The 18,753-nt window shown below is 34.2% G+C and overlaps 1 protein-coding gene across 1 annotated transcript; it reads left to right on the plus strand.

Annotated features, from left to right (window-relative positions):
• Nucleotides 1–1,146: 1,146 nt before the first annotated feature.
• Nucleotides 1,147–17,723, plus strand: LOC124357467. The gene is made up of 2 exons (XM_046809295.1): nt 1,147–1,385; nt 16,052–17,723. Exon 2 carries the CDS (start codon nt 16,056–16,058, stop codon nt 17,571–17,573), a length of 1,518 nt encoding a protein of 505 aa, XP_046665251.1. The 5' UTR covers nt 1,147–1,385; nt 16,052–16,055; the 3' UTR covers nt 17,574–17,723.
• The last annotated feature ends 1,030 nt before the right edge of the window (nt 17,724–18,753 follow it).

An 18,753-nucleotide genomic window follows, 5' to 3' on the forward strand; every position in this document is an offset into this window, starting at 1 on the left:
AACACTAGGTCTAACTGAACTCCTCTTCCATTCAGAACTCCACTCATCTGCCTAATGCCAAGCGACGAGGCCATATCCAAGACGGTTCTGTGTGAGGCAGAAGCAGCCTGTGGAGTGTCCGACATCCAGTTGAAATCAGGAAGATTGAAGTCCCCAATTATAAGGATTATAGATTTCCCCAATTCCAATTATAGATTTAAATTCTCTAGAGGTTGCAATGATCTCATCAAGCATAGCAGAGAAATTAATATAATCTTGAGAGGATGAGTGAGGAGGTATGTAGACGCCACAAACAAGGAGCCTAGTAGAATTGTCAAACTTCAGTTCCACAAATAGAGCTTCACAAACTGAATTAGCGTATGATATTTCATTGGACTGAAATTTATTGCAAACTGCCACTAAAACCCCACCACCGTCCTCCTTGCGGCTGGTAAGCTCCGATCCGTCTTTGCGATATATAGTGTGATGAGTAAAGCCCAGCTCAGAAGAAGCAACGTGTTGATTTAGGTTTGTCTCCGTAAATATAATTATAATACCGGTAATACCACTTTACAATATTATAAGTAAAGAATAAGATGGCTTAGTGCTAGCATATTAAAAATTTATAGTAGAATAAAATAAAGAAGAGCTCAATTACAGTAATAATAGCCAAAAATAAACGAAATGATAAATTACAACAAAACCCACAGACGTGTACCAGAAAGAATAAGATTAAGGCATTAACTAAGAGTAGGGTATCACAGTTTTTTCCAGTTGCTCTAAAAGCCTTTATGCAGATTCTATAGTGTTAATTTTGTGGATTAAAATAAAAGACCATAAATAAAACAAACTATTTGTTGTTAGTTACAGACATTGAACACCCATTCATCCTTGTTATCCTCAACTATCCTTTACGTTATTAATAACATTATCCAAACCAAGACAGAAAAGAAACAGATGTATAATAAAATAATAATAAAACAACGATTAACAGCAACAGTATGTAGAAAAATAATTTTGAAATATTATCATACGTCTATTATAGCAACGACAAAGAAGAGTGTGTAGTTGAATACTGTAAAATTTCATGGTAACAAAACAATCTCCTCCATGTTGTATAACTAGAAAAAAATACAGAAAAGCGGGATTTGAAGAAAGAAAGAATTTATTTAGCCTATGAGAACTGCGGAGAGAAATGAGAAAGAATAACGAAGTTAAAAAGTAGTTTCTTTCTAATCGAGTTACGGGAATAGTAATTAATCGTGTTATTTTAAAATGTTTGAATGAATAAAAATAATTATTAATGCGTGCAGTTATTTAGTTACAAATCGTTAAATAGAAGTTGAGTGATGACTGGGCAATACAAGTTTTAAGATACTTATATTTTGTTTGTGGTTAGCTTACAAGTAAGTTTAAAAACATAATAGTTCTTATGTTGATGGTAATGCCTTGAGGTTAGGTGTTTTATTTTAGTTTGTGTATTATATCATGGCATAGCCGTTTGTTTTTTCAAATTTTTAATTAAATTTCAACGGATTACATATAGTTTATACACCTTTGGTTGACTCAGGTCAATGGCTAGGGCATCTTTTACTGTTTTTACCTATATTTAAATTCAGTATTCATTTTTTGTACACTTATACATTTTTCGTTCTCCTTTAGTTAATATATTAGTATACTAGTACTGTAGAAAGGGAACATTTAGAGTAAGGAAATTTAAAATAAATAACTTGTAACAAAGTATGGTGGTTGGCTTGGGTAGACGGGTAGGGTACGATAAGCGTACTCGGTTTTTATATCGAAATCGGCAAATGATATTACTTAATCATAACCATCGATATAATCAATCAATACTAATTAGTTATTTTGAACAATTAACTTAAATAATCGATATCAACAGTTGTAAACACTTTCAAATAATACACATAAGGTAATATTTCAATTTTACACATGTTACAATTAATAACATTTGATTATTAAAAATGACAGTCAATTGTAGAAAACTACACGACATTGCTTTGAAAGATGATAATACATGTTTTTCGTGGCGAAAAACCCATTATTTGAAATTTGTGGAAAAGAAACAACTGTAACTGTGAGAGGAGTAAATATGGTCGTCTTCAGTTTTCTAATTTTGGTTATAATAATTTGTTTGATCTCTGTAAATATTAAATTCATTTTTTAATTTAAAACATATGATTGTTATTGAGGACTATAGATACTTTTATATCGATTGATAGTCTAGGATTTGAGATGCAAATATTAGGTATCAATGACTATATTCTTCGATATAAAAAACCGGGTCTGCTTATCGTACCCTACCCGGGTAGACCATTCGGCTCTTAGGTAGGCCGGTTAGCCCGTAGCTAGACCTTTCAGTCAGATAGGTTGGATGAGTTTTCATTAGTTTGTCTTCAACAACAACATTTACATTTTAAATAATGCTCTCAGATATGACAGTTGGCCGCCAGGTAGATTGTGTGACTTTTCATTAATGTATTTATTGCAGTGGCAGCCTTTTTATGTTGTTGGTCAGTTTGGTACCCCTTCTTATATCATGTATATCCCCCACACAGAACCCGATTCCCTTCCGGTCTCCTAGCCTATGTTTGTGATGTTAAGTGGGTATAAGTTAAATTCAGGTTTAATATTGTTTTTTCAGTATGTTTTTTACTTTTCTCACCAAAGTTCGTGGTAATAATAAAAGTTGATGTAGTCAGGAATATATTACAAGTATAATTAGTTGGGATAATTTTGTTGGTGTCCATACATTTGGGTAGATTATGATAAGCGGGCCCAGTTTTTTATCTTGAAATTGGAAATACTACTTAATTATAGCCATCGATATAATCAGTTGATACTGATTAATAATTTTAACAATTAACTTAAATCAGCCTGAAAACAGCTTTACACTTTCAGATAATACACGTAATATTTAAATTTTACGTAAGTGGCTTTAAAAATGCAGTAAATTTTAGAAAACTAAACAAAACTGCGGGTAGGGTACGATAAGCAGACTGATATTGACAAACAATATTACTCAATTATAACTTTTGATATAATTAACCGATACTGATTTTGAACAATAACTTATCAACTATAAACGCTTTTTCATATAATAAACGTATTTTCTTTTATAAGTAATAACAGACAGTCGAAAGCTCTTAGAGGAACGTGAAACAAAGTTTAAAAAGTGGTATATCAGCTGACCTGCTTGCAGGTCATCTCTGTAAGTATTTGTGCAGAAGAGAAGTACGGTTTTCTAGCGAAGATGCTTCAGCTACTTCTCGAAAACGGTTAATCATGTTGCTATGCAGGAGAAAAAATATAAATAATTACGGTACTTTCTGATGGAGGCCACTGATAATAAACTTTAGCAACTTTGGGTGGGCAGTTACACAATAAATACTGTGGAACATATTTTTTTTTTATCATCTACACACAATTATCACGTTATAGGAATAATTCTATTTTGAATATTGTTATGTTATCATTTCTTTTTCTATTCCAAATGTTTGTTGTAATTTCTTAATTGTTTATGAGTTTTCCCATATTTGGTTATAATTATTTGATCGTTTTTATTTTTCATTTATTATTTATATTATTACTGTATATATATTAATCGAACCCATGATTGTTATTGAGGACAATAAATACTTTGATATTAATTGATAGTCTAATATTCGATATACGAATATTAGGTATTGATGAATACACCTATTGATATAAAAAAACCGGGTTAGCTTATCGTACTCTACCCCCTAATCTCCTCATGGTCTCCTAGTTGGTGATGTTAAGGAGGTATAAGTTAAATTCAAGTTATTAATATTGATTTTTCAGTCCTTTTTACACTACTTTTCTCACTAAAATTCGTGGCAATAATTAAAACTTACGTAGTCAGGAATATATTACTGGTAATATTAGGTAATTTAGTAGGTGTCCCTACATTCTATATTTTTATTTTTTATTTACCACGATCAGTTGCTGTACAGTGCTGCAACAGTGTCTTGAGAGTGCGTCGCTATTATAATAGTGTACTTCCATGTCACTACTTTTCCTGTTTAATAACAATGAGTTTTAACAATCAATTAGAGTACGGTATATTATAAGTCTGGTCAAGGCAGAGTTTTTCGGTAGAGCCTGGAGAAATTTCTTGTTCACTCTGAATAAGGGTGCAGTGGTGTCTCACTCTCCCATGGCATGCAATAGATTGTTGATTGAGTGATCTAGTTTGAGAAAATTATTGGAGAAACTGTTTCTGTTCTGGGCTTTAGAAAATATACATTTTTATGAACACATTATTATGATAAAGGGTAAGTCTATGTCGTTGCCCACTGACTGCACAGCTATGATGTTGGGCTGCATCTGTTAACTGTGGATATTATATGTGTTCATCCTCTCTTGCATTTTTTTTGTTCTCTTAGGACAAGAAGCTTATAAATTGCATCTTGTCCTATGCACCTTTGCACTGCTTCAGGAGTGACAGGATATTCACGCCTCAAAGTCATGTCCCTGAAAAAAGAGAAGGCCAGCTCTGAACCAGTAAAAGCAGGCACACCCTTGTTGAGGCCAGCAAGAACTTTTGACACTTAGGGAACAAACTCCACCAACTCTAACAGTCATCTCCCTCAGTAGACTAGATCTATTGAATTACCCTTGCACCCCAGAATCTCAACATTTGCGGTTAGTGATGTGCTGCTTCTGGAAATCCATAAGGTTGCCCAGCTAGGTTTGTAGGTTTTGTTGGTTGTAGGTTCGACACGTCTCACTCACTCTAAGTAGTTAGGGCACCTGCGATGTTTGTCTTGAGAGTATCCTTCGAGTACAACTACAGATCTATCTTTGAATTTAAATTTTATAAAAACTCACTAATAGATGAAATTGATTAACCTCTATCTACTACATATAACTTTATGACCAGTGTCCTCCATCTATAACACAATTTCACGCCCTTGAAGATTTGGTTGTTCAGTAAGTGTAAATGCTTTATATAAGACTTATGCAGACTAACCTTTAAATGGGTATGGGCCAGTCATTAAATAGACGTGAGTATGAGCACAGTTCATATTTCAAGTTCTTCATCAGATTGTTTAGTAATTGTCATTCTGTGTCATACAGTGCGAGTTAAAACTATGTATACCTTCTGTTTAATTTTTGATGGATAAAGATGAAGGATGAAACTCTGTACACTTTTCTAGGAAATATAAATGAACCTTTTATATTACAACTTAGCCCATATCCCCAAAATGAAATTTGGGGAGGGGGGAGATGGCTCAAATTTATTAAATGTAAAGACTAATTAAGTGACATCTCATTTGAAAGGTCTTGATAAAAGAAGAAGAAAAGTAGAAACTAGAGTTTTTTTATCTCAACCCAGTACAAAATGGCAGCTCATTGAAATTAGTGAACCCTTTGCACGTCACTAATAAATCCACCAACTATCTTATAATGCCAAGACAAGTAAAAAATTTTGTTTATTTAAGTTCAAAGCTAATTTTTACTATAGCTAAATTATAAAAGGTAACAAAAGTATAAAACAGAGCATTTTACTTAAAATTAGCGTATTTATTGATAAAAATTGAAAAAGAACTATTTACAAAACTGTTTATTTCAAATAAATTTCAATTTTATTGTAAAATGTAGCTAAACTGAAAAGTTTAGTTACAATTTACCTTAAAACAAGATAAATATTTCAAACTAATCACAACACTACCACACGATGAAGAATAATAACGAGATATATAGTAGATGCGCACTCGTGGCAACCGAGAAAGTAGTAATACACGCCACGGATATGTCTGGTTATGGCTCTGTAGGAGACGCAGAACTGATGAGCAGGTGGTCGGTGGTCGGAGTTAGACAAAGAGCACTGCCCTCCCCCAACCGCAAAGTGAAGGTTGTTTATAAATACTTCTTTGGCAACTGCGAAAAACACGGAGTGTGCACCAGGCATTTTTAAGGCCTTTTGTGAACTAAAAACTCTCCAAGAAACAATCTATAAGTTAGGATATAACTGTATTTGGCGTTTTGGTCAAAGTTTACCATTCTAATATATCCGTAAGTTTACCATTCTAATATATCCGTCTACGGCATGAAGAGGGTTAGAGATTCATTGAGGCAAAACATGAACATCCATGTTCAGAAGGTAAATAACTTCAGTAGACAATCATTTTCCTTACAAAGGCAAACCTTTTTTACAGTTATTACCTGCTTCAGGGCAGGTCTCCCTTATCTTACCAGTTTTGAAGAAGTCCAGTATCACGTTCAGTTTATGGTTGGAATTAACAAAGTTAAGACGTGTTTTTGATACTTTACTTTGAAATAGTGTTTAAGTGAACAAGAGTGTATTATGATCCTGATGATGCGTAGCTACGGAGATCGTTTGAGAAGTAAGGAATTTATTTAATGACACTTATCCCAATCGAAACCCTGTCTCTAAATCAGGAGTTCAAAAAACAATCAACGTTTCCAGGAAACAGGCTTGACATTTTACAGTCTATTGTAGAAGATCCTTATGTCTCAACAAGAAATGTTTCTCTTACATTAGATATATCTCAAACATCAGTTTGTAAAATTTTACATGACAGTGGTTATAAAGCGTACTAAATTCGTTTAATTCATGATCTAAGTGAGGACAATTTTAATTGTCGAGTAGAATTTTTTGAAATAATGATACAGAATATTGATAGTAATACAATTATATTTGAAGCAACTTTCATGTTATAGTAGTCAATAGTCAAGCTCTTTATTGCATGGACATGAGTTTAATGTATAGCTTGTGTTTATTACTTGTATATCAAAATTTTACCATCCACTCTACAACAAAATCAACATTCAAACATACAATTATTCATTCACACGTTTTCCTTTCATTCACCAATTTTCCCACTTACAGTGCTGGGTTGTTATCCCCTGATTTGCTGATCTCTCAGTTTTATGCCAAAAACCCGTTGACATTATAAAATGCCTGTGACTCTGAAGAGCGTTTTAGACGAGTTTTGAGCACATTGGGCATTGGGGCACTTTTGACCCAATGTGGCAGCTTGCTAATAAAATGAACAACCGCCTGCGACGGCAGGCGTTTATAAACCACAGTTCTGTGTTGGCCAGTTAGGTAGTTTTCCCTGCCTCTGGTCTCAAATGAATCTATGTCTCGGCCAGTTGTCTTGACACATTTAGACATACAAAACGGAGTTGTTTCAAAAATTTAGAGAATCAGCAGGGTCAACAGCTGCAAATTTTTGAAGGGCTATCTGCATGACTCTCTGAAATTCAAATATGCAATTATTCAAATTGCTTGTTTTTGCAATCTGTTACACTCGTCAACTGGTTGTTTGCACAGGCACCCCTTAGTTCCACCCAAGGTGGGGGTAAATCAAGCTACAATACGCCGTCATCAGTTCCTGATTAGGGCAATATTTGGCTAGGTTTCTCAAAACATAAATACCTGAGGATATTTTGGCACAAACCTGGTCAAAGTGATCATTCCATATCAACCCTCGATCAAGGTGTATTCCAAGGAATTTGGAACTGTAGACTTCTTCAAGTATGGAGCCTGCCAACATGGTGGCAGGACTACACTGGTAAGTCCACAGGCTGAAAAGCAAAGTTGATTTGGTCTTTGATGTGTTTGTTTTGAGATGAGGCTGTTAAAGTGTTAAACGCAATTGTTGATTCCAAAAATGAGTGTTCTTCCAGGAGAAATTTTGATTTTTTGCTAAAAAGGGAGTTGTGTCCTCAGCATACTGCATGACCTTTCCATGCAGTAGTGATGACCCATTGTCGTTGATATAGCAAAATTAGAGTTGAACTGAGAATTGATACCTTTGTGACTTCATAGCCCTATTGGATTGTGTTTGAAAGATGATTTGAGATTTGGACAACTTAAGTTCTGTCACTTAGAAATTACCTAAACCTAATGTGGCACGGTTCGGATACTGTATGTTTCCAATTTGTCAAGTAGATTATTGTGGTCAATACGATTGAATGCCTGAGATAGGTTGAGAAACACACCTAAGGTTACATTTCGATTTTCAAGTCCCTCAACAACCATGTCGAATACATTCGCAACATCTACAGTCGATTTTCCTTTCCTGAACCCGAATTGTTGTTGGTCTTCAGAAAGTTGGTTGTTTTTATTTCAAAACTGCAGCATTCTTGACAAAAACGTTTTTTCAAAAATTTTGCTCAAAACTGGCAAAATTGAGACAGGCCTGTAGTTATTTGTGGAACAGGGGTCGTCCTTTTTGAAAATTGGACGTACTTTCGTGGATTTCAGAAGAAAGGGAAGTACTCTTTGTTGGAATGACAAGTTAATTAAATTTGTTAGTGGTTTAGAACATTTCTTTATGAGCCACATTGACATAAATTCAAGATCATTAGATTTTTGCCCGGGAGCTGTTTGATGATTCAATTGAGCTCTTCTTCAACAACCAGTGCTAGTGACGTTACTGGACTGTCTCTTTGTAAGACTCACTTGATGTTTTATTATTGGAAAAAATTTTGAACTCATGGTTTGAGGTTTTTATTGATTTTGGAAAAAAATTTGAGTTTTTCTCTCGAAACCAATACACCCTTAGTTATTCAATTATTGTGTGTCTTTTTCGGAAAAACTTTGATTATTTTTGTAGGACAGCACCTATTAAGATGAAAATTTAGGGTCTCATTAAATGTTTAAAACTGCTGTTCTACTGACTGTGTTAAATTTAAATTCCATGTTTCTTTAGAAAGAGAAGTGTTGAGAAGAGCAATGTTTCCAGGCTTTACGTCTCTTATTGCTTTTGTAATTTAGGGCTCCCTTTTAGAATGTTTCCTACTAATTATAGCCTCTTGGCCATAGTGATCCGAGATTGCTGTGTTGACTGCAACATTTGGAATGTTGGAAATGATGTTGTCTATAGCTGACTGAGTATTTGCGGTTACTAGGGTTGGAGTTTTGACAAGCAACTCAAGGCCAAAAGACTTTAAAAAATCCACAGATTTTTTTGGTAATTGGATTCCTGTTGTCCATCGCATTAATGTTGAAGTCACCCATCAAGATGAAGTTTTTTCGGTGACTGGTCAAGTCTGTAAATAGCCTAAGTGTTTGAATTTTGCAAAAAAAAAAATTTTCGTTCCCACTGGGAGACCTATAAATGTCGAAGTTTTTAATTATTAGTAATTTTGTGTCGCTTGTTTGAAGTTTAATACCAACTGTTTAAAAGTCCCGTTCAATTTTTTCTGGAATTGAAAAGTTTGAGAAAGTGAAATTGCTTTTCACAAAACCGTTTCATATAAAACAGTAATATGAAACAAACATGCACTAATCGTGTATTCAAACACAATGCTCATTATTGGGCTGATGTTACCCCTCATTGGATGAAAGAGCAACATACCCAGCACCTTGAAAAATTAAAACGTTTGGCTTGGCATTGTGAGGGATCAGTTTGTTGGTCCCTATTTTATTGATGGAAACCTTAATGTCAAAGTATACCAGGAAACGTTGCCAAATCAGGTTTATCCAGGTAGCAACCAACAACTGTAATGAAGTTTGGTCCCAGCAGGATGGAGTACCTCTACACTGTGGCCTGCATGTCCCCTAGTATTTAAACAATACTTTTCAAAATCGCTGGATAGGCCAAAGAGGAAGTATCAAGTGGCCACCAAGATTGCCAGATCTATCTTTACTTGACAACTTTGTGTGGAGTCACTTTAAAAACAACGTCTATAAAACGAAACCACAGTGCGTTAATGGACCTTACGGACAGAATATTAGCGGGAATTAAAAAAAAATCCTGTGTGAATCCAAACAGCATGCCGTTTCAAGTTTCTATAACAGGCTTGGGCATTGTCAAACCGTCCTGGGACAGCATTTTGAATATCTGATATAAAAAACACAGGTTAGTAAGTTTTAGCTGTTTTATTGCTTAACACAATTCAATTACTAGTGCTACTGTAACTTTACATTTAAATTTTAAACTCCCCCCCAAAAAGCCCATTTTGGGAAAATTGTTCGCTTTTGTTTCCTAGAGGGGTGTCCTGAGTTCATTTTTATATCTTTGTCCATTGAAGGTTGAGCAGGATCCATCCATGCTTTTAACTTAATTAATTTTATTCAGCTGCCATTTTGTAATGGGCATTTTGTTCTACTTTTATCAGGACTTTTCAAATGAGGTGTCACTTAATGTTTCTTTACATTTTAAAAATTTTGAGCGGCCTCCACAAAATCCCATTTTGGGGAAATGGGCAAAGTTGTAATAGTGATTAAAAAGTTCACTTCTATTTCTTAGAAAGGTGTCCTGAATTCCATCCTTCCATCTTTATCCATAAAAAACTAAACATAGTGTATCCATACAACTCACACTGTATGTTAATTGAATCGGTTTTTTTTTTAAAAGGGCGTAAGTCTTCATTTTTCCGATTTCCACTTTTAATTTTTTTCGAACTCTATACTACTAGATACATTGATTTTCATTAAAAGGGCGTTTGTATCGTTATCATTTATGGTAGAAAAAAAATACTTGAAATTCTGATTCAGTTTAAAAGGGCGTAAGTCAGTATTATATTTTTTTTTAAAACAGGCGTAAGTCAGCTGCAAACCTTTAAAGCTGCTGTGTGTATGCTTGACTTACGCCCTTTCAAAAAAAATTGAAACACGCCAGCTGTTTCATCATTACATCTTCATTCTTAATGAAGACGTGTTGTTTGTGTTTTCTAACCTTACTTTCTTGAGATATTTTATCTTTCATTACAAGCAGATGATGAATGATGTTGTGATTGGAAGTCCTCGTAAGAGGAAACGTCGAGATCCATCTAATTACAAACTAAATATTGTTAAAGAGGCTCGAGTAAAGGGGACAATCTTATGTCAGCCATAAGGGGAAAAGAAGTGCCAGCCAAGAAACCACAATTTGATTGCAGGTAAGCTAAATAAATGTTTAAGTTGTTTAATTATCACAAATCAAACTTTAAAACAAATTAAAACTCAATATGGCATACCTCACTAATGCTTTCTTACCTATCATGATGAGTTTTACCTAGATTGTTAGGTTATGTTTTAGAATAGGACTACAGGTTTCTCTTTGTCATGGTTAAGTATTGTAGCCTACAGTTCTTGTATGTTGTTACAGATGTGCCAACAAATGTTTAAAAAACCTCGGTGAGGAAGACTGTCTTGATGTATTCCAAAGATTTTATGACATTCCTTCCAAAAATGAGCAAGACTTGTATATCCAAGGATTAATTGACGCTGTAGATGTGCAACAAAGACGGCCTAGAGAAGACGTCCGTGAACAGGGGAAAGAAAAATGCTTCATTTTCTTATCATCTTATGGTAGGAGTTACACGGAAAGAGTATGTTTTCAAAGCTTTTTTATCCGTGTTCTCCATTAGTGAGAAACGAGTTAGGAGGATTAGAAATCTAAAACTTCTAGGCAAAACTCCTGAGGACAAAAGAGGTAAAGGTGTCAGCCATGCTTTACCTGTCGAAATCTATCATTTAGTGCATGAGCACATACAATCTTTTCCACTCAAAGAACACATTATTGTGGCAAAAAAAAATACTACTTGTCTGCAGACCTGAACATTAAAAAAATGGTGGCAAAAGTATCAAGAAAAAACATCCGCAAGTTTATACCTAAGGTTAGCCTAAGTTTCTTTTGGCAGTAATTACCATGATAATTTTAACTATCCATTTGGTCGCCCACAAGTGGATGTATGTAGCACTTGTGAGGAGCTCAATATTAAAATAAAAAATCTCCAAACTTGAATGATGTGGCGAAAAGAGCAGCAGTTGCTGAACTGCTTGTCCATAAAGCCAAAAGTAAAAAATTTTACTTCAGCTTTACAAACATGAGCAATCAGAAGAGGGTAAAAATGAAAAACACGTGTTATCCCTAGCCTTTGACTACATGAAGACAATTTCAATTCCAAAATTACCGTTTCAAGAGCTCTATTACATGAGGCAGATATCAGTTAATGTTTTTTGGGATACACAACCTAAAAAGACAACAAGACAACAATATTTTTGTACCATGAAGGAGTGGCAATAAAAAAACCCCTAATGAAGTTTTGTTTCTTTCCTCAATGAGTATTTAAAGTCGTGTCTGATCAGTATACTGAACTTCGACTGTTTAGTGATAATTGTTCTGGACAGAACAAAAATCAGGCCCTGTCAAGATTGTGTCTGTATCTAACAGACTCGGGGAGATTTAGGAAAGTGACTCAATACTTTCCCTTACGTGGTCACAGTTTTCTTCCCTGTGATAGGGATTTTGGGATCATTTTCCAAGGCCCTGAAGAAAAATGACCGAATCTTTACTGTTCATGAGATAACACAAATCATTTTGCAGTGTTCCTCACGCTTTTGACAAATTTACAGTCCATGAAGTGTCATCTGATGTTGTGTTTGACTTTAAGAAGTGGCAGGGGATATTTTACAAAAAGTCATGTGTTTCGCAAGAAACAAAAGGCAAACAAACAAAAAAAGAAGACAAGGTGTCCATTTCAGATTAGCTCTCTGTTCATGTTTGAGTACAAACAGTGACAGCAAAGGATGTATCAAAAGCTTATCCAAATATTAATGGAATTGTATCGCATACATTCTTAATGTCAAAGACAAAAGAAGCAGTTTGTCCCCCAGCCAATTTGGGCATATCCAGAAAACCGAGTACCGATAAAAAAAACCTAAGATAGAGGACATAAAGAAGCTAAGAAGTTACATTCCACAGGAACACTCACTGTTTTATGAAGAAATTTACAACTGGCCAACTATTGACTGTGAACATAATGTGGTTGATAGTGATTTTGAATTAGAACAAACAGAACTTGATTAAACTTTTTGATGGTTTTCTACATTTATTTAAACTTGTTAGTTACTATTTTTTAAATAAAGGACACACATTGTAATTTCATGTACATTTTGTACTTTGGCTATGTAAATAAATGCCTATTATTCATGAAATATCTTGTAATCATTCTAATCAAAGATTTGATTTTTTTTAAAAGGGCGATATTTTTCAAATTTTAAAGTTTAAATATTACGTTTGTTTTTTTTACCGTTCACTAATGAAACTTTGTAAAAAATACCTCTACTCTTATACTTTATAGGATAATAAAATAAAAACCAACTTTTGTTACATAATCTTTTACCTACACAGTTTTTTTTAGTTTTCCAAAAGTTTTCATTTCTTGACTTACGCCCTTTTAAAAAAAAACCGATTCAATTGGGTTTTTGGGTAATTGGGGTTTCATAATTTATTTTAATAGCACTGTTTATCGTGGAAAGTGGAAAAATTCTATTTTTATGTACAACTTAGTATGTTGAAAAATACTTCCCACAATCCTGTTATTAGCAAGTTGTCCAATCTCCTTAGCCTTGTGACAGTTGATATTGCTATATCCCACAACACCTGTGCTAAGAGAAAATATCTCTGGGACATCACTAAAGGAGTTGTGTTGTGTAAACCAATCATTTCACTTTCTCAAGTCACTTCCATCTCTTTTGATCCTAACTTTTCTCATGTCCATATATTGTTCAGAGCGGATTATTGTCTTTCCACACATCTCCATTCACAAATATCATGAGATGAAGTCATTCCTTTTGTCTACCAGTATAGAAAACTTTCACTTACACCTCGACCATGGGTCAACCCACCAATAATTTTCATAATTTCATGAGAGATTGCTCTATTTACATGTCCATCCATGTTCCATTTTAGAATTTGTTTGTTCTCAGAACGGTGAATTCGCTGCCAGTGAACTTCTTGAACTACTCAGCGTTAATTTTGTTTTTTTAATGCACACACGTCTTGTAGGTACAAATAACACCACTTTGTGTTTGGTGCATTGTTTTGTGATTCCATATGTAATGTTGATAGGTTCGCTGTACTCCTAAAATTATAGTCATGGAGGAAATGGTTCATTGAGTTATGTTGTTGCTCAGCTCTTGCTTTTTTCTTTCAGTTACTGTAAAAATTCTACATTGTCAAGAGAACTCAATATTGGGTACGCTGCATGTACATATGGATAATTTTGATCATTAAACCTAATTTAATTTTTTAGCAATGATAAAATAATATACGGAATAGACAAAATTGGTTTGAATTCATCACTGGTATAATCTATTGTAAAATGTATAAATTATTATCGTCGTTCATGTTTGCAGTATATTACTACTCTCGAAACATTACAAACTGCTTGTTTCAGTTGGATATATATCTCTGATTTATCGTACCATAAAAAAACTAATTTCAATTGTGAGGAACGTTTTAAAACAAAAATTATCAAATCGATCCAGCTATCACCAGGTGATGTGCTTACCAACGAACAGCCCAACATTTCCATTTCCATTTTCATTTGTATATATAAAAGTGTATAAACAAAATATCATTGGTTTAAAAATATATATTTTAAGCATTGTTGTTGGTTTTATTCATTATACTAGCTGTTACCAGAGGTTTTGCACACAATTTTTATTTTTAATCAGTCTGTAGCCTACTTGACTAAAGTACTTATGATATTGGTCTCCTATGATATTTTTCAAATGTAAGTAAGAATACAAGAGGTACATTTTATGTCACTGTTCACAATTAGATGATCAGAGGTAGAGGACTAACTTTTATATAAAGTTTTACACGTATAGGAGCATTTTTGGTTTAAATGAATTATATTTCCAAGCTACAGCTGAGTGTGCCTTGTTGCCCTGATGAAGAAAAATATATATATATATATATATATATTCTGTCCCAGAGGAGTGTATTCCAGTATGGCTTCAAGTGCCTCTAGTTGGAAAGGAGCTCAATGCCCCACTAATGCTACGCAAGCTAACCTTTGAGACTCTTGGTAGCTGTTTTTTTTTTTTCTACTTTCAGCCACCCCACAAGAGCTGCATAGGTGACCATTAGTTTTATTATGGCTTCATAGATCTAATTTATTATTTTGGGTTTTAGTCCCCATTTATATCCAAAGGGTCTTTTATAGGCCCCAAGAGTCTTTGTCACTTCGGATATAATGTTGTTTTTTATATGACGTATACTCCATGTGAGCCTTTGGTCTAGAACTACTTCTAAATACTTAACTACATAGAAATATTCTATTCTACTATATTCTGGAACAGGTTGAGCAATTTGGAATTCCATTTTTCTGGTAAATGTTATTATACCTTTTCAGTGCCTGCATTTGTATGCTACTCGGTTGAAAGCTCCTTCAATTTCCATAAAGACACTGCTAGGGCTTCCTTCACTATGAAGGTACCTTCCACCACCTGTACTAAACTATGGAGTGCGGTAGTGGTTGACTTACTTTTAACATATGCATATTGATATAGACTGAGTGGATGTGCCAGTATGGTTTCATTCCTAATATGTCTATTTATTATTTTCTCCATAGTTTTCACCATGAAGTAATGTAGTTTAGGCTGATTGGTCTACACGAATTAGGATGAGACGAGTCTCACCTTTGTTTCGCACAAAACACCACGAGTGTCATTCTCCAATTCTTTAGAACAAATCCAAAAAGCATAACTGCTTCTAAACTGAATTATATTATTTAACAGAATATCCAACCACTTTGTAGAAGGGCCAGAAAGAATTCATCCGCACCTGGTGATTTGATAGGTTGAATGAAGTATGTTGTAGCCCATTTAATCCTTTCTGCTGTGAAGATTTATGTTATTGTTGTTTGGACTTTTGCAACCTCTCAACTGGTCCTCTCCTCGGCCAAAAAAAATTCTCATCTTGTGGCAAGAGCCTATCAAAAAATGCGTCCCGTACTTTGTACTTTTCCTTCCGCAGGGGTTGACCCAGATATGGTTTTCTGCTGGTCAAACTGCCCCAGGAAAGGGTCAGGGTAGGTTATCTTAAGTTAGCAGCTTGAACAACAAGCCAAAAATTTATGCAAAAGATATATATAATCTCTCCATTCATTACATGTAAGGGAATTGAATTAATAGAGATTTTGTTACTGTGAGGTACTACAACACTAATAATCTTCATTCCATTCTTCTCTTTATTTTCATATTCATTTACTTTATTCCATTTATGTTTCTGGCAAAGTATAAAAAGCTTGGAAATAACTGGAATTTTTTTTTTTTCAGGAAAATGGACTCAGAGAATGTGAAACTGGCTGAGTGGCTGCAGATGTTGGGTTGTCCTATAACCTTGAACCCAGTTGACTTGCAGCGACTCAATACTCCCAACATGAGATCTGTCTGGAGACACCTGCAGGCACACGTCCAGCCACGGCATAGCGTACAGACTGTCCGACAGAACCTGCTGCTATCAAAACTCCACAACCAAAACATACTTCCAGGTGAATTTGGAAACTTCAGAGTCCAGTCCATTCAAGAGCTTTCCCAGTTACAGAATATGTCAGATGCTAAAAAAGAAATTAACTATTTGAAAAATAAAGTGAGGGCCGCTGATGAAGAATTGCGAGCAACATCCTTTAATCTCTTGACAAAGATTAATGAAAAGGAGATGTTAAAGCTTGAATTAAAAGAAAATGAAGATAAAACTGTTCTACTTAGTCTATATCGATCTCGTATTAGAAAAGATATAGAAAAAGTAAACATAGAGATCGAAAAAACTAATTGTCTCAAGATTAATCCAAACCCTCTTACCTCCACAGAAATGAAGCATGATAAGTCAGTAGTTGCTAGTTATCTAACCAAATGCATTGTATCTACTTCTGATACAATTGACAATGATGCCTTAAATGATATGATTGTTTCAACTCTGGAATTTCCTTCTGCATCAATATATGAAGGAATAATGCAAGTTTCCAAAAGCGCGTTGAGGACTTTAAAAAGTTATAAATCCAATATGGATAGTTCTTCCTGTTTCAAAACCAAGGAAGCTCGGCTTATTTCTGGTACATGTTCATTTTCTAAACATTTAACTAATTTAAATTTTCTTGTTTTTCAAAATGAACTTGATCTTTCAAGCTGCCGTAGTAAAGTCAAAGAATATTCAACTAAGCTTGAAAAAGAGAAATTAATATTAAAAAACTTTATAGAAGAAACCTGTGTGCATGATTGTGTGGGCGTTATTGATGATTTATCAGCTAAAGATATTATCAATTCACTTGTTGAAAACTCTATCTATCTAAAGGAATTAGAACAATTAAAGGTTCTAAATAGTGAACTTGACATTGGATGCTCAGATTATGATGATTTGAAGTTGCTAGTAGAACGTTCAGGTAAAGAAGAGAAGACATTATTTGAAAATGTTGATAAGAAAGTAAAGGAGGTTAATCGTTATGTATCTCTAATCCTCAATGGAAAATTGGATATTATTAAAACTGCTGCTCTAAAAACGTGTACTGAATTAATCTCTAATTTTTTTATAGAATTAAAATTTCAAAAAGAAGATTGTGAAGCTCTGTTTGTCGCTTACAAAAGTATTATTGGTAAAGAGTGTGAACTTATTCAAAATGAGCCTTTGAATGCAATACTTAGGAAATGGGAAGAACCTTGTATACTGTTTTCTGACACTTTAATGCGGGATCTTTCCAAGAACTCTTCACTCTTGCCTCTTTTGCTGCAGTCACAACCTAAGAACGTTCTTAACACTATCTTGGAAAAGGTCTGTTGGTCACATACTATTGATTACTGGTAGGGTTGACCTAAGCAACTTGTATATTGTTTAGTAAATATTATACATATTATCTTTTAAAATTGTAAAATTTTGCTTATTTAGATGTAAGTTGCCAATATATGTGACACTGTAGAAAGTAATTTGTAAATAATAAATTATTGTACACTAGAAGCTGCCTATATATTTTTTTATTTCAAGGAAATTATGGTAAATGGTCTGTAACCAATATTGAAAATGAAGATTGTTTTGGTTTCTTATTGTAATCCCGGTATTTAAAAATCAATGATGAAGATAGCATTGTTTTTTAAAGGCCTCACAAAATAAAAAGTTTAAATATTAGTTGGGAGGGATTTTTTAAAGAATATCTATAATTAATTAATTACTAAATTAATGATCTTAACTCATGTATCGGAAGTATTTATTTTTCAGTAGAAATTCATTTAAACATTCACTGTGTTATTGAAACATTGAGAACATTGGTAACTCATCCAGAAATATAATGTATGTGCAACTAGAGCAACCTGTTTTATATGTAATGAAAATTACTGATCCGTCTCAACCTGATTTCATTCACCTATTTTGAAAAGCACTGTAAATCGAGCAGACAGTAGTAGACAATAGACACGTTATAGTGGGAACAGCTTGTGGTCAGCAGTGATATGGCAGCACCTGAAATGTGTTTGGATTATTTCTGTGCTGGCTACTTTCTATACATGAGTCGCTTTGAAAGCGACCTGCACGAAGATTTCTTGAGCATAGGGGGAGGGAGGAGCAGGAGCTCGACCACGCCTACTGCCACCCCCTCTTTCACTGCTTGATCTATTTCCTTTACAAGACATGAGTGAGAACCGAGTGCTTTGCTTCTCTGCAGTGGTGTTTTGGAGCATCACGCTATGTTTTGTTATTATTGTTGTTATGGAATAAAAAATACTATTATTTATGTTACGAATAGTCCATTGCATCTATTTAATATGTTAGTATAATTAAAAAGTATTTGAACAAATGTTTATTGTTAACAGCTGCTGTTATTATTACTGGGTTTGTAAAACAGCTGTTATGTAACATATACCCTTTGAGTGGTAAAGTGGCAATTGAGGAGTGGTTGGTAAGGAATGTGGTGAGGGAAGGGGGTCCGCACTACTTCTCCTCTCTCTCTCTCACTCCCCCCCCCCATTGTTCACTTAACAGGCCGCTTTCAAAG

The sequence above is a fragment of the Homalodisca vitripennis genome, chromosome 3 (genome assembly GCF_021130785.1).
Source record: "Homalodisca vitripennis isolate AUS2020 chromosome 3, UT_GWSS_2.1, whole genome shotgun sequence".
Lineage (NCBI taxonomy): Eukaryota > Metazoa > Arthropoda > Insecta > Hemiptera > Cicadellidae > Homalodisca > Homalodisca vitripennis.

Excerpts from the sequence above, each read along its gene's own strand:
- LOC124357467 (XM_046809295.1), top strand. The coding sequence starts at position 16,056 with ATGGACTCAGAGAATGTGAAACTGGCTGAGTGGCTGCAGATGTTGGGT.